This window comes from Punica granatum, chromosome 8 (genome assembly GCF_007655135.1).
Source record: "Punica granatum isolate Tunisia-2019 chromosome 8, ASM765513v2, whole genome shotgun sequence".
NCBI lineage: Eukaryota > Viridiplantae > Streptophyta > Magnoliopsida > Myrtales > Lythraceae > Punica > Punica granatum.
Window position 1 is genome coordinate 11,076,144 of NC_045134.1, and position 15,175 is coordinate 11,091,318.

At 34.7% G+C, this 15,175-nt stretch overlaps 2 protein-coding genes across 2 annotated transcripts; one reads left to right on the forward strand and one right to left on the reverse strand.

The window, feature by feature from the left end:
• Positions 1–263: 263 nt before the first annotated feature.
• On the forward strand, positions 264–2,587 carry LOC116189046 (tryptophan aminotransferase-related protein 3-like). Its single transcript, XM_031518540.1, has 5 exons — positions 264–611; positions 858–1,164; positions 1,288–1,580; positions 1,680–1,960; positions 2,094–2,587. Exons 1-5 carry the CDS (start codon positions 310–312, stop codon positions 2,405–2,407), a joined length of 1,497 nt encoding a protein of 498 aa, XP_031374400.1. The 5' UTR covers positions 264–309; the 3' UTR covers positions 2,408–2,587.
• Positions 2,588–8,588: 6,001 nt separating this feature from the next.
• On the reverse strand, positions 8,589–14,062 carry LOC116189291 (carboxypeptidase SOL1). The gene is made up of 15 exons (XM_031518889.1): positions 13,635–14,062; positions 13,291–13,354; positions 13,091–13,186; positions 12,869–12,899; positions 12,720–12,776; positions 12,328–12,423; positions 12,119–12,241; positions 11,680–11,784; positions 11,456–11,502; positions 10,803–10,928; positions 10,509–10,611; positions 9,812–9,874; positions 9,540–9,623; positions 9,356–9,419; positions 8,589–9,076 (listed from the first exon to the last, which is right to left on the reverse strand). Exons 1-15 carry the CDS (start codon positions 13,744–13,746, stop codon positions 8,751–8,753), a joined length of 1,497 nt encoding a protein of 498 aa, XP_031374749.1. The 5' UTR covers positions 13,747–14,062; the 3' UTR covers positions 8,589–8,750.
• Positions 14,063–15,175: the final 1,113 nt, after the last annotated feature.

Below are 15,175 nucleotides of genomic sequence, written 5' to 3' on the forward strand. Positions count from 1 at the left end.
TTTAAGTATCTTATTTATAATATTCTCAACTGGGGCAAATTAAAAACGTGTTCCGCGTATAAACGTGTCCCATAATAAAAAATTAACTGCGCGAATGACCAGTCCCAGGTTTCCCAAGCGAAGCTGCTTTCTAAGTTCCGAGTCAAGTGGCAGGTAGGTTTCCAAGCTGCCGATTTCTGAATTCATTGTTACTCTCTACTTCTCTATATATATCTCAAACAAGCGCACACACACAGACAGTGAGAGGCATACACAAAGAGAAAAAGATCGAAGAGAGATAAAGGGACGTTCTCTTTTGTTTCCTCAGAAATGTCGAACGCCTTAAAATACATTCTACTGTTCGTTGCATCCTCTTCTATTATTCTCAACTTGTTACTCTGCATTAAACTGTTTTCAAGCGATGTTGGGAATAATCAGAATAAGGACCAAAGTTGGAGCCGAAGTGCGGCTCAAGAGGCAGAACTTGCAGCCTCCATGGACTGTTCTGGCCATGGAAGAGCTTACCTGGACGGCATCATCATCGATGGGAAGCCCGTCTGCGAGTGCAACCTGTGCTACAGTGGACCCGACTGCTCCAATTTCTCGCCGGACTGTCCTGCTGATGCAAATGAGTAAGTGAACCAATCTGATTGTGTAACAAACCCATAACTGAGGCTCAGATGAAGAGCATTTTTTATCCCTAGGATCTTTTTTCTTTTTTTAGTCATTTCCCAAAGACTTTAACGCCGTTGACAAGCCCTAGACTGCATTATATAATTACTTCCATGTCAGCATGTCCTTCGCATGTTATATACATGTGCTTTTTTTACATTTGCACAATAACTGATTAACTCAACTGGTAAATATATATATTGCAGTGGAGACCCATACTACTTGGAGGAGTTCTGGAAGAAGCATGCCGCAAGCAGCGCAGTTATGGTGTCCGGATGGCATCGGATGAGCTACTCTTATTCCTTCAGCGATCAGTACTGTCAGATTTCAGAAGAATTGGAGAAGCATATTAGGAAGGTCCATGAGGTCGTGGGAAATGCAATCACGGACGGGAAATACATCATTTGCGGGGCTGGCGCAACCCAGCTCCTTAATGCTGCCGTCCATGCCCTATCCTCCAACAATCCCTCTATATTCCCTACTAGGGTTGTGGCCACTGCCCCTTACTACAAGGTTGGTTATTTTGCATAGTTTCCCGTTCAGTGGTGATATGATGAAACATGAGAAACAATATATAAAATTAGTGCAAACACGGGATATCTCAAATTTCTCATGCATGTATATATCTATTGACAGGTCTATCAAACACAGACGGAGTATTTCGAATCAAATAGGTATAGGTTTGAAGGGGAAGCGTCTGCTTGTATGAACGGTTCCGACACGACAACTAACATTATTGAGTTCGTGACGTCCCCGAGCAACCCCGAGGGCCAATTCAAAAGGCCTGTCTTGAGTGGCCCAAATGTCAAGACCATTTACGACAGGGCGTACTATTGGCCTAATTTCACTCCAATTCCAGGCCCAGCTGATGAAGATCTCAGCATCTTCACAATCTCTAAGCTAACCGGCCATGCTGGTAGCAGATTCGGGTAAAGCAACGAAGAACTCATCATTTATCAATTATTCTTCATATGCTATGTCATTCATCACATTCCAAGAGCATTTTGTAATAGCCTTTTTGCTAACAGATGGGCACTGGTGAAAGATAAAGAAGTGTACGAAAGGATGACCGAGTACTTGAATGAGAACACAGTGGGCATTTCGAAGGACACCCAACTTAGGATGCTGAAGATTCTCAAAGTAGTTCTAGAAGATGGCAGCAAGGAGATGTTTGGGTTTGCGCATCGTATAATGAAGAACCGATGGGAGAGGTTGAGGGACGTGTTGGCTCACTCCGACCGCTTCTCTCTCCAACAAACTCCTGCTCAATATTGTACTTTCACACATGGAGTGCGGGAACCGACTCCAGGTGATTCTTCAACTTTCGTTGTTTCACATAATAATAAGTTAAAGCAGTCATATAGTACTACGAATATATTGACATGTTACGTGATAAACACGATATTATTGGTTCTAACAAGTTTGTAATTGTCCCATGGCAGCTTATGCTTGGTTGAAATGCGAGAAGGAGGAAGATGAAAACTGTTCCGACGTTCTTAGATCAGCCAACATCATTGGAAGGAAGGGCGACCTTTTCAATGCAGATAATCATTACGTTCGGCTCAGTCTCATCAGAACTGAAGATGATTTTGACAATCTTATAAATCGTCTACATAAGATGGTCAATACCAAGCCAAGAGTCCTTGACAAGGAAAAAGACCACGCCAGGCCAAGTGCATCCGTGGCTATCGAGCGGCAAAGCATTAGATTCGGCGATGTCTACCATGCATATCGGTCAGAGGTGATCTCACAATGAATGATTGCACACCATGTCGGTAGAAATTACTTTCCAGGATCAAAGAAAATTACTAGCTAGGAATTTTTTTTGAAAATTGTAGAACAAAAGGACTCAGATTGTACCGGATCTCACAATAGTAATGTATAATATACTTTAGCACAATAACAATTGAATTTCTTTTTAATTTGAATACTATAGTATTTGTTATCCGCTATCATCTCTGCTCTGTGATATACTTATTCGCCCTTGAAAGAAAAGAGATCTCGGAATATGGCTGGTGAGAGTGCAGCTGACGTGCTCACTGTTGTTGAGTTCCAATCTTCTTCGGTTGTGACAGCTGCCCTGCTAAGTCCGCGGGAATCTATGGTAACCTGAAAATTAGGATCGATGAGAAACTGCAATTTATCAATCGGCAAATTCAGTTTTATATATGCTTGAATGAAAGCACATGTAGACGGACTGCCTTTCTGTTTCTGAAAGACAATTTCAGTCCATGTATAATTATACTATATATAAAAGTATGAAAATTTTCTCTAATTTTTAATATTTCAGAAATGTCCTTATATTTTCGTGACTTTTCCTCATACATTTTCGGTTCATGACTTTTGGTCAAATATTTCCACTATATATATAAATTGGCTCTTTTTATTCATTGTACATTTTCGACGCTTTATTACTTTGCATATCTCTCAAAGGAGTTAGTCTTTCATCACAGATATGTTTGTTATATTATTATTTTATAATGATTTATAGTTTAAAAATTTCGTTACACCATAAGTTCGTTTTCAACATCTGTTGTTCTAACATGTTCATATATTCTTTGTCTCATCACGATGAATCATGTAGTTGTTTAATTTCCTATTTTTTCAATTTTTGTTCCAAAAAATACCCTGTGTCATTCATAGATTTCCACCTCTCTTTTCATACATTTTACTCCCACACTTTTGGTGTGCTTTGTTAGTATGATTTTTTTCTCACACTTTCAACTCTCTATTCATCCCTCATTCTTAACATTCGTTGCCTCACATATCCTATTATATATTGCCTTAGCCAAGTTAAATAATGTAAATCTCTTTTAAAGTACGACATTTTCCAAAGTGTTTCTCCAATTTTTTTTTTCTTTTTGTTCCTTGGTAAATTAATAATGTTACTATTTTACCATTTACCCAAATAATACGAATGCTACTAAATATCACATATTTTCAATAGCATGTCATCTTTTCATTCGTTTTGATAGAAAAATAACTTTTACATTTTCGTTCCCATGATCTTTTAACTTCAAGTCACCATTTCATACTTATTCACTATAAAAACTACCTACTATGTTATTTCTCATAATTATTCACTCTGACGAACGCATCAAACATGAAATTACTTATCCATTCAACGCTCACGGTTCATCTATCCCCTTTCCTATTTACGTTTGTATTTTTTCTATTTTCTCTTTCTGTTTTTAATTATTTCTCATTTTAATTATTCTTATTATTTGACTTTACTAATCGTTGGAAAAAAATTTCCTATATTCTCTTTTTTCGACCATAATCCTTTATTTTTTAAAGTTTCAAAAACCAACTTATACTTATTCTTTCTAATGAACTTTCGATTTCAAGGCACTTTCATACATTTTCACTATAAAAACTATCTAGTATATTCTTTCTCATAATTAGTCACATTGATGAACATATCAAATATGAATTAACTTCTTCATTCGAGACTCAAAGTTTCTCTCTCCCCTTCTGATTTACATTGGTATATGTTCTATTTTCTCTTTCGGTTTTTTATTACTTCTATTTTTTAATTATTCTTATTTTTTTGACTGTGCTACTAGTTGAAAAAAATTCATATTCTCTTTCTTCGACCATAATCCTTTTTATTTTTTCAAGTTTCAAAAATCAATTTAAACCCATTCTTTCGCATGACCTTTCGATTTCAAGACACCATTTCATAATTTTTCACTATAAAAACTACCTAGCATGTTTGTTTCTATAATTATTCACTTTAACGAGCGTCAAATATAAATTAACTTCTCCATTCAATGCTCGAGGTTCCTCTCTCATGTTTCCTATTTACATTTGTATGGATGGATTTTCAAAATTTATATTAAGAGTTTTTAAAAATTATTTTGTAGATGGACGTTTTCTGACATATAACCTGTGATTAAAAAATTTACATTTTTTGACCAATTTTTCAAAATTTATATTAATTAATTTAAAAAATAATTTAAGACATAATGCCATCGGTAATTTGTTTTAAATGTCCCAATCAATTTTCTTGTTGGATTCTATGGATATAAAAGTACGCATTTGGGAGAATAAAAAAGAAAGAAAGAAAAGAAGAGTTTTAAAGAAAAGAAATATTATATCATTAATTTCTTTTTTCTTTAATTTTATTTTCTCTTATCTATAATTTTTTTCTTTTCACCCTATTCTTATTCTCTTTGTTTTCTTCTATTTGCCATTTTATCCATTGCCACTGTAGTGCCTGCCGCCACCACCTGCTAACAATGTTGCACAAGCTTAAAGTTTTCATGCTGTCAATGTCCTCCTTCACGAACTCTAGGTACATTTTCATTGTTGCTCATTAACAGTACGTGTGTAAAAAAGAATAGATAAGTTGCTTCCAATGTAAATCTAATATCAATTATCAATATAACTTATCAGCTTGGAATTGAAATTAAATTTACTCTTGTTCCTTATGTGGGATTTAAAGTGTATTATTTATTATTTATTTTATTTGTCAAGTATAAATTATAATATATAATATGAATTATAAAATAAATTTATAAATAGATAAAATCGGGTCTGATCAACTTCATTTCAATTTTCTTTCTTTACAACATAAACTCGACCCTTAAAGTCTTTAATTTTCGAAATTTTTAGATCGATTTGGATCGGATTTTTTCTGAATTTTCGAGTTATGGATGTCATTGCAAGACTATTCATGAAAATAATAATTCTATTAATTATTTTGAAAAACTTTATTACAAATTTAAATTTATTTCTCTATCTTGTCTTTGGGATATTATATTGAAATGAAAGATCAAGTCAGAAAAATATATCAACTGAAAAATTTTCTTGAAATAAATTATTTTTAAATTGCATTAATTTTATTTTTTAAAAAATTATTTCCAATATTTTAATCGTACTTATCAAACTTTTATTATTCATACACTGAATTCTACACCAGTGCTACACGTAGTATAAAAAACATTATACCATTTGTAAAAAAAAAATTAACTTAGGTTGAGATAAAGATATAGTGGGGGTTGAAGAGAAATAAGTAAAAAGTAGAGTGGAAGATGACCACACGTGAATTGATGGAAGAGTGAGAAGATATATGAGTTCAAAATTTGAGCAGTTTTATAACTTTATTATTGCATTCAGTTTTACTTTTCTTCAATAGAGTAAAAAATAGTGGGGATAATTTTGTAAAATTATACAAAAATTTATACATATATTTAGATATAGTGGTTTGTCATTAATATGTTAACTTTCTATATACTTTTTTTATGTTACACTTATGTAAATAATAATATTAATATATATACATATACATGTTTCCATTGAATTAATATTATTTATTTATTTTAAGGGATATTTACTTAAAATGGCTCATGGTTTGCCCGTTTTGTCAAATCTATCATATACTTTTTTTGTCAAATCTATCTCATGATTTACTTTTTGCATTAAATCTAGCTCGGCGTTATCTTTTCCGTCGACATCTAACGGCCGTGCTGACGTGGCGCTTACGTAGCAAGTGTGGCCTACTATCTCTCCACATGCCACGTCAACACGGCCGTTAGATGTTGACGGAAAAGATAACGCCGGGATAGATTTGATGCAAAAAGTAAACCATGGAATAGATTTGACAAAAAAAAAGCATATGATAGATTTGACAAAACGGACAAACCATGGACTATTTTAGGTAAAAAAACCCTTTTATTTTATTATAAAATTAAATGAAATATTTTTGTGAATATTATTAGTTCATAATTTTTATTTTAAATTTAATATTTAAATACCCCAAGGGTCCACTTAGTAGATTTCCATGTGCCATGTCTACAATGTTAGTGCCATCTTAGAAAAATCCGTTAAAATTGACAAAAAAGTGACGACACTTTATGCTTGATAAGAAACTCATAATTTGTTATTTTTTCAATTAAAAAAATTTGTGCTAGAAATAATAAAAAGGCCAATTTTTTGCTTTTTTAGGTCATCAACCCTCATAGATATTATTAACTATTTTATTTTATTTATTTATAAATTAAAGTAAAAAAAGATTTTTAACTAGAAATGGTCACAAATCCATTCAAAATGAGATACTATTAATTTACTTATAATTTTTATACTTCTTTTTTATAAAAAAAATCTTATATATTTTGCCGTTTGAATATTATGTATATACAGGTCAACTTGTAAGATTAAGTCATCCATTGCAAGACACGGAAGAAAAGAACAGACAAAAGTCCTGTAGTTAGATCATAATATATACATAAACTAGTAACGCATGTGGGTGTACAATATGATTGAGCTTCCTAGGATGGATGAACATTGTATCTTACTTATGAGCGGCTAATTTTTAATATCATTGCTGATAGCAAGGAACACAAGTTTGAACGTGAAGTTAACTAATATTCAGCCCGATTCTCTTTATCTAATTGACCAAATTAAGTGATTACCTTGTAGCAGCATGTGAGATACCAAGCTGTATCCATGTACCTTCACCATTCAACAACATCAGATTATATAACGACATTATTTCAATAAGACCGATCATATTTTAAAATTTGCATTATTTGTTCGTTTACAAAATTAAACTTCAGTTTACTTTACTTTTTCATTAATTCAACAATACAATCATTATTTTTTTATCTTTTTTCTTCAAATTCTCTCACATACTTTTCTCAACTACTTTTGTCTTCATCTCTTAAATCAAACTAAATTTAATTTAATTTCATTACTAAACGCTATAATATAGGCCAAATCTATTGCCAAATAAAATTCATATTATTTTGGAATTCTTTTAAATCTAATTCTCTATAATGACAAGCTAATGAATAATGTGAGATTTTTTTTTTCTGGTAGGAACTGGGATAATATTTAGCTAGTAATTCTTAGAAGATAATTAGAATGATTTCCTTATTTAATTGAATAACAAGAAAGCCACCAAGAACTAATTAATGGTGTTAATTTCACGTTTAAGTTGTATGGACATGTGGCATGATTTTGTGAGCAACCTGTGGAGTATGTGATTCCATAGGCAGTGCACAATATAAAAATTCAAATTTATTTATAATTGATTTTTGAGAAATCCAACCACGAGAAAAACAAAGCTATCCCATGAAGAATAAGAAATTAATTTAAATTATCAATTTTTTATTCCTATATATAATGTATCTAAATTAGGAAATTCGAAACTTGTTTCAGACAACATTTTCTAAAAGCTATCATATTGTCAATTATATTAGTTATTTTATAAACTTATTTTAGGCTTAATTTTTGTCAACATATGTTTTAGGCTTAAGTTTTAGTAATATATAAATAGAAAGTTGTATATCATGATTTTTTATTTTTATTTTTTGTCATTATCGAATCTACGTAATCTATATAATAAACGAAACTAATTCCCGCTGCAAGGCATAGAAAAGTAAATTATCCTCTAGCTAAGTATGTAATTAGCATATCATGATGACAATTTGCAAAACGAAGAGTATATTATCCACCGACAGGTTGGGAGGAGAGCTGAGGGAGTCGGGGCCCTAAAATTTTGATGCTTTTAAGGCATCTTACGTATTGTTCTTCACTTTTTTTATAACAATATCAATATTCGACCCCAGAGCATCTCCTCCCTCCAGCCAAATCCAAGATCCATCCCTGCTGTTATCGTACATCTTTACATGTTGTCATCCAAATCAAATTCTTTCTTCTTTTTTCTCCATTTTGGTTTTCTGGTTTTTAAATTTACGCAGGCTCGATTTTGTTTCATTTTTTCTTTTTTTAGTTTTACGCGAGGCTAGCTAAGATTGATCGACCGGAATTAGGAGTTACTGCATTTAAAGTGACAGCCACTGCTCGTTTAAAGCATTTGACGACTCGTGGCCCCAGAATGTCCATTTCTTCCAAGGCGGGCTATCAACGTATGGTCCTATCAACAGCCTTATTGCTGCGAAAGTTAAAATAAAAACCGGAAACTCGAGAAAGAGCTAAAATTATACCATTGGGATCTTTCCGAAATTCTCTCTGCATTGTTTTCAATGCGATTTTTCGCAAGTCTGACTCAGACAAAAAAAATAGAAAATGATGTAATTCTATAACAGCAGAGACGAGAACATCATATAGTACAATATACAGAATTTCCAAATCTATGCCACGACAGCCCTTTTGGGCCCTCCTCCCTGTTGTCTACTATGCCTTAGAAAACTCAACCTGGCTCTTTTCCTTAACAACAAAATGCAGACAAACGCTAAGACGATAACCAGTACAAAATAGACTTCCAAGTGGGAATTCCAAAGAAAACCCATCACTTCGAGCCCACTCCCGCCGGTCGTGCAGCTGCAGTCGCACACACTCTCGAGTCGATGTTCTCCATTGGATACTTCAGGGTCAAGAATGAAGTCCAGGGCCATCGGACCTGCTTCTAACCTGATGATCGTGGTCTTCGACTTGTAGCCGGTCATCGTGGCCATGACTGCAACAACATCAGAAGTTAAAATCAGAGGTTTCATTACCGGGTAGAGAAGAGTACATATGCGGGATGCAAATCCTGAATGTAATGTGCGCGGTGGAGGTCCTCGACCCGTAAGATTTATTTGGGACAGCTGGATCGTTTCAATTTAATACAAGTGAACACCCTAAGATTGAAGGACATTACGCTGGCATAAAAACATCAACTATCTACTACTTTTATTTGGGTAAGACAACTATCTACTACTTTTAGCACTAAAAGAGGGATAGATTCTCGTAGTACCTTCATACTTCTCTGCAGGGGCCAGTAACCGATGGTAATCGGCGAATGCTCTGCCAGCTTTGACCTGTTAACCAGATTTGGACAATGAATCACATACCACATGCTGAGAGATGAGAATGAAGGCAGATGAAGAGGCCAACACATCATAACCACATGCAGAAATCGAGGGCCAGTTTGAACGCACCGTGTGATTGATTCCCTTAATCATGACAGATCCAGGCAATGGTCTTCCGGTTTCTGAAGAAAATATCTTCCCATGAATTCCTGTCTGTGAAGACACTCATCAAACAGAAGAAATGTCTCAGATTCAACATCTGAAAAACAATCATTGGATAACAAACACGATATTGAAGAGCAGAATAGCTGAAAACTTCTTCATCTTGTGGAATATTACTATACATTGAGATGAATTCTTCAATAACAGCACAATTGATTACGGAAGAGGGATTTACTTACCTTAGCGACACTTGAAATAAGATTGAGCATACTCTTCCTATTATGTTCCCATATGGTAGGAAGCTACAAAATACAAAAAGCAGAAGAAACAAGAACCTGTGAGCAGTACCCAAAGATCTCCTATTGGATTCTAAAATTAAAATGTCAACGAGATAGATGAAGAGTTGCAGCATCCAAAACCACAATAAGATTGTGTGCTCTGTGAGAGACTAGCAATTGCTCTAAAGAGTATTATTTTATAAGAAAAGCATAGCACAGAATTTGCAGGAACCACAATATTTCCACCCGAATTCTTCAATGGAGTTGACCGGAGCATGAAATCACGTACGCTCTAAGAACAACTAATAACTTTTCCCAAATATCTTAGGAGGAGGTTTCCACCAACACTAACAAAGAATTTCAGACTGCATGGTAAATCAAATACCAAATGCAAAATGCAAATCAATTCAAGAATTAGACTGGAAAATTTTAGAGGTGGTTTGACACCAGTGGCTTATAATGGATAGAACCAGCTGCAAGTTTCAATTAAGAATCTATGAGGGACCCATGTCCTATGCGGAAGGATGTACACAAGTTATATGGAATATAGTGGCAGGAATTAGACAATGAAACCCTAAAAACCCAAAAAGCCTAGCGGAATTAGACCATGAAATAATCTCTTGTAACAGAGCAACTGAATCAGAGATTCGAATCAAACCTCATTGGCAGGAGGCCATTTGTTATCACTAACTTCCAAGGTCAATTCAAAACAATCAGCATGGATGTAGTTCCAATCTTGCATGGCGCCATATATGGGGTACCTGTACCAAGTTAACAAAATTCATAAAAAGATATGATGTAAAAACATTTCTTTGCCTGGATCCTTTTTTTTTTCCCCCCACATCTTTGCCTGGACATATAAATTGCTAATCACAACGAAATCAGAACTAATCACCGTTAAGGACAAAAAGAGAACTTTTGAACATAAAGCAGATAATGGAAAATACCATACCAAGCTGCTCCATTTGTAATTCCTCCTTCGAATTCTTTACTCAGAGACATGTTATGGTGAGAGCGGCTGTATATACTTGCCATGAAACGGAATGTTTCATCATCGGGACATGGAAAGTAAGATCGCCTGTAATTGTGAACGATGAGAGATGGTGAAATCATAAAGTAATGCCAAATTTGACGAAAACATCCATATCATGATAACACCACCTGATGCAACATAAAGTCGCTGAGAGAATTTTGAGCCACAATAGGGACATGTTTAACACAAGTTGACACAAGTACACAACGTGACCTGCTCTAGACATAAATCAGTTGTTTTACGTGTCCACAAAATGGCTTTATCACATCAACCAAATGAGAGAATATTTACATGAATCTGATACAGCAACATAAATTTCCACCTCTTGAGCCATGAAAGACAGTACAAGTGGTGAACCATGTTGTAATCTCTTCAGACTGGTTTGGGATACGAAATATTATATAAATGTTCCGGTTGGCTATTGTAAGTGGGAATTATGGGCAGGCAGAGATTTCATGAAACCCATTAAACTAGCCAATATACTAGATCAAAGAACAATAGAAACTGAGGAAGAAAGAAGAACAAATGCAACAAAACAATCCACCGTAAGACATTACATTTTGAGTTATTACCTTCTATCCTCAGTGCCATCCCATGGATAATTTGCAACTAGGGCACCCTGTGATGGCAAAAGAGGTTGTCAGTACAAACATCTTCTGATTTATCATCCACAAGCTTCTATGATGAAGAGATGTAGTGCACTAATAAGCATTGCAGACTATTCTTAAATTTATGTTAAAAAAAAAAAAAGGAAGAAAGAGAAAAGAGATAAGTAGCAATAAACGAAAATTAGTACCCCGTGCAAGGAAGCAGAGGCTGTGAAGCGTATATCTCTCAGCCAATTCATAATGGCTCGAGTTTCGGGTTGCCGCCTACCCATCTCATTGTTCACTGAAAAGAACTGCCAACTAATATCAGTCTATATACATTCAGAATGGAAAACTAAAATAACACCAAACCAAAAGGAATAGTAAAATATTTTCAGGAAAAGCAGAGGCAAAAACTAATAAGCTGTTCGTTGGGGGCATCATGAGCTAAGTGGCTCCAACTCTACAATTAGGAAGGGATTGTGAGCTTTCCCTGTTTGTTCCATTTATTACCAAGCAAATCTATATTGTCTATAAAACCTTTAGACATGAGCCATTCATTTTCCTATTTTTTTCCTTTTCATAAATCCCAAAACAAACAATTAAGACTTCAAAAACAGAAGAACAACCGTCAGATAGCAGAGATACCTGGTCTGGAAAGTCACGATTTAAATCAATGTCATTTGCATTGCCACGCTTTCTTAGAGAAAATCCATCAGGATTCATTGATGGAAGGATGTGGAGATGAACCTTATCTACAATTAATTCAGCCTGTAAAGAGAGTGCTCATTCACATGTACACTATGGGAGGAGAGAGAGAGAGAGTTGGAGAGGGATGAGGAGAAAAAGATAATTACCAGGGGATCCTTTGGATAGTTATCACATATCCAATTTGCAAGACGCATTAGAAGCTCACGGCCAACAGGCTCATCTCCATGCACATTCCCAATATACTGAGACATTAAAAAACGAATCACTACGTGCTGCATCGAATTAAATGGCCAATTTATTTTATGCAACACAAGAAACTAGAGTTCTACTAAGAACCCAAAACCTGCAAAGTCTTTACTCTTTCTTTCAACTTTATGGCCTAACAGAAGAATTATGTGCTACAAATTGCCTTATGGAGCCCATCCTTATGGAGCCCATCAGGACAATACACCAAAATGTATATATGCTCATTCAACTTGTGTCGGGAAAACTTTCGGAGTTACCTTTGAGCCAAAATAAATAAAAATTATCAAGTTACCTTGAATGCAGGTTCAGCTTCCTCCTTCCCAGGATTGTCAGAGATTTCTATTACCCACTACAGCAAATGAATCAGAGAATTTCCCTCTTAATAATGAGTTGCAAAAAGCTAAGGAAAACACGAGTCTTATTCAACAAAGTAAACATTACCAGTGGTACTCCCTTCACACTTTTACCAATCCTGATACCATTGCAGGAAAATCCCTCAAAGAGAGAAATAAGTACCGAGTCAGCTACATAAGTAACATTTATGGAAATTTACTTCTAACACTAATAACACCGCCATCTAAGATCAGTCTGTCCCAAGTCTTGAAATGTCCACACGCTACAGGTATATGAGTATAGAGGGCACAATTACATCACAGAAATCACCTGTACATCCTAGAAATGTTGCCGCATCTTTGAGTGAAATCCTTCATGGCCTTTTCAAGATCGGAGTTTGACATATACCCTTTAGCTAAATCAACTCTGCCGAGCAAAATCAGCCAGCCAGTGAGTTAGATCCTAAACATCTTACTCACGACCCATGTTATGTAAGAGCAGGAAAGAGGAGGCCAGAACAAATTATCCACCTCTTCTGAGATTGTTCCTCTAGCAAACGCTTCCCCGTACGAACATAGGTATGATGTGCAAGACCTGATGAACATGATTCTTGTATCAATAAACTGTATTGAAATGCATATAATGTAATACTCAGGTCCCCAAGTAAAACTCCCATCCTCTATCAACATTGCAGAAAATTAATGCCTTCGTGATCTAAGAAAGTCAACTTTATGGGAAGAAGAAGTCCAATCTGAGACAGAAATACAATTCCAGGACTGAATCAAACGAAAAACCCACGACTGCAACACGAAAATAGAAGGTTATATGCTTCAACCAGAACGGAAAAGTAAAAGAAGGAGATATGAAGAGAGACCTGATAAGGGATGGAGGAGGGGATCCTTCTCGCCGCCTCTGGATTCCACCGGGTAGAGAAGGGAAGGGGAGAGGATCAGGGGGAGAAGGCGCAGCAAAGAAACAAGATTCATGTCCTCTGCTGTTGATTACTGCCTTCAAGAACTGAGATTTGGAAAGTCCCTTCTGGGTTAGATTCTTGAATGACCCAAGAATCGATTCAGGTGAGGAGAGGAAGTTCTCTTGTTCAGCCCTCTTCGTTGAAGGGAAAGAGAGGGGAGTGGGAAGTCACAATGACGAATCAGAGGAGCAAGAAGAAAACTACGATCCGAATCAGGATTGGTCAAATGGTAATGAGAGTTCTTGGCACGTATTATTGATCGTTCCAAAGTGGGATTCCCCCGACCGAACCATGCTTTGCCGGTCTTTGCCTTCTTTGGTTTCGATTCAACGTTAATCAGGTTGACTGCAACATCTTCCATTCTGCTTGTTTTGTTACTTTTTTCCATTTTTTATGCCTCGGAATATATATAGGTTTGACCTAAATTGCAGAACATTTTTTTTTCCTTTCATGAATCTGAGATTTGAGCTGTATTAATCTTTAAGCTACAGTTAGTTGGTCCAATATTTCGTGCCATTGCATTAATTAACGCGGTGTTCAATCTATTTCGATCTGCATTATATAATCGAGAAATTGTCCATCCTCAAAGAGGTCATAATACCATCGGAAGAGTATATATTTTCACGAGCTTTGCTAGATTCTCCAAACTACTTCTAGTTAGTGGCAGGAGTTGTAGTTCTATTGATATTTAAAGTTAACACTTCCTTTACTAAATGTAAACAGAAAGCAAAATTCCAAAGCACATTTATTACTGTGATAATTGGTATCATATTTTCTGTTATACTATATTTTTTTCATGTGTGTTGCATGGAATTTTTTACGACAAGTATACTTTTATTTACATAACTTAAGCTTCATTTTTTGGTTAAATTTCAAAAAAATCATAACAAAATTCCTTCCTTCTATAGCATATAATATCTCCTAATTATAACCAAATATCTATAGGAATTTTGATCAACTCATATATTACAAATATATTGGAGAAGCAGAAGACAAATAGTGTGGTGTAATGTTTTGAAAATTATCATTTTTCCAATACGATAAACAACTATTAACTATAACTTTTATCGTCATGGGTAACCTCCTAAGATATTGATCTGTTTATTGTACTCTACAATATTCTCTTAATTGAGATTTCTGATAAGATATCAAAAAATAAAGTTTTGAAGTTAATTTTTCATTTTTTAAAATCAAATTTCACTATTTATGGTGCTATTCTTACTCAAATCTTATACATTAAATTTTGTGAGTTTGAATAATTTTGGCTAAAATGAATCGGTGATTTCCATCAGAGATTTACTTAAGTGAGCTTCTATAAGATTTGCGATAGTTTTAAACATTATTTGATGACGTTTAAACTCATATAATTATTATAATTTTTCTTTGTATTTTCCTAAAATTATGAATATTTATTTACTATTGAAATAATAATAATGATTCAA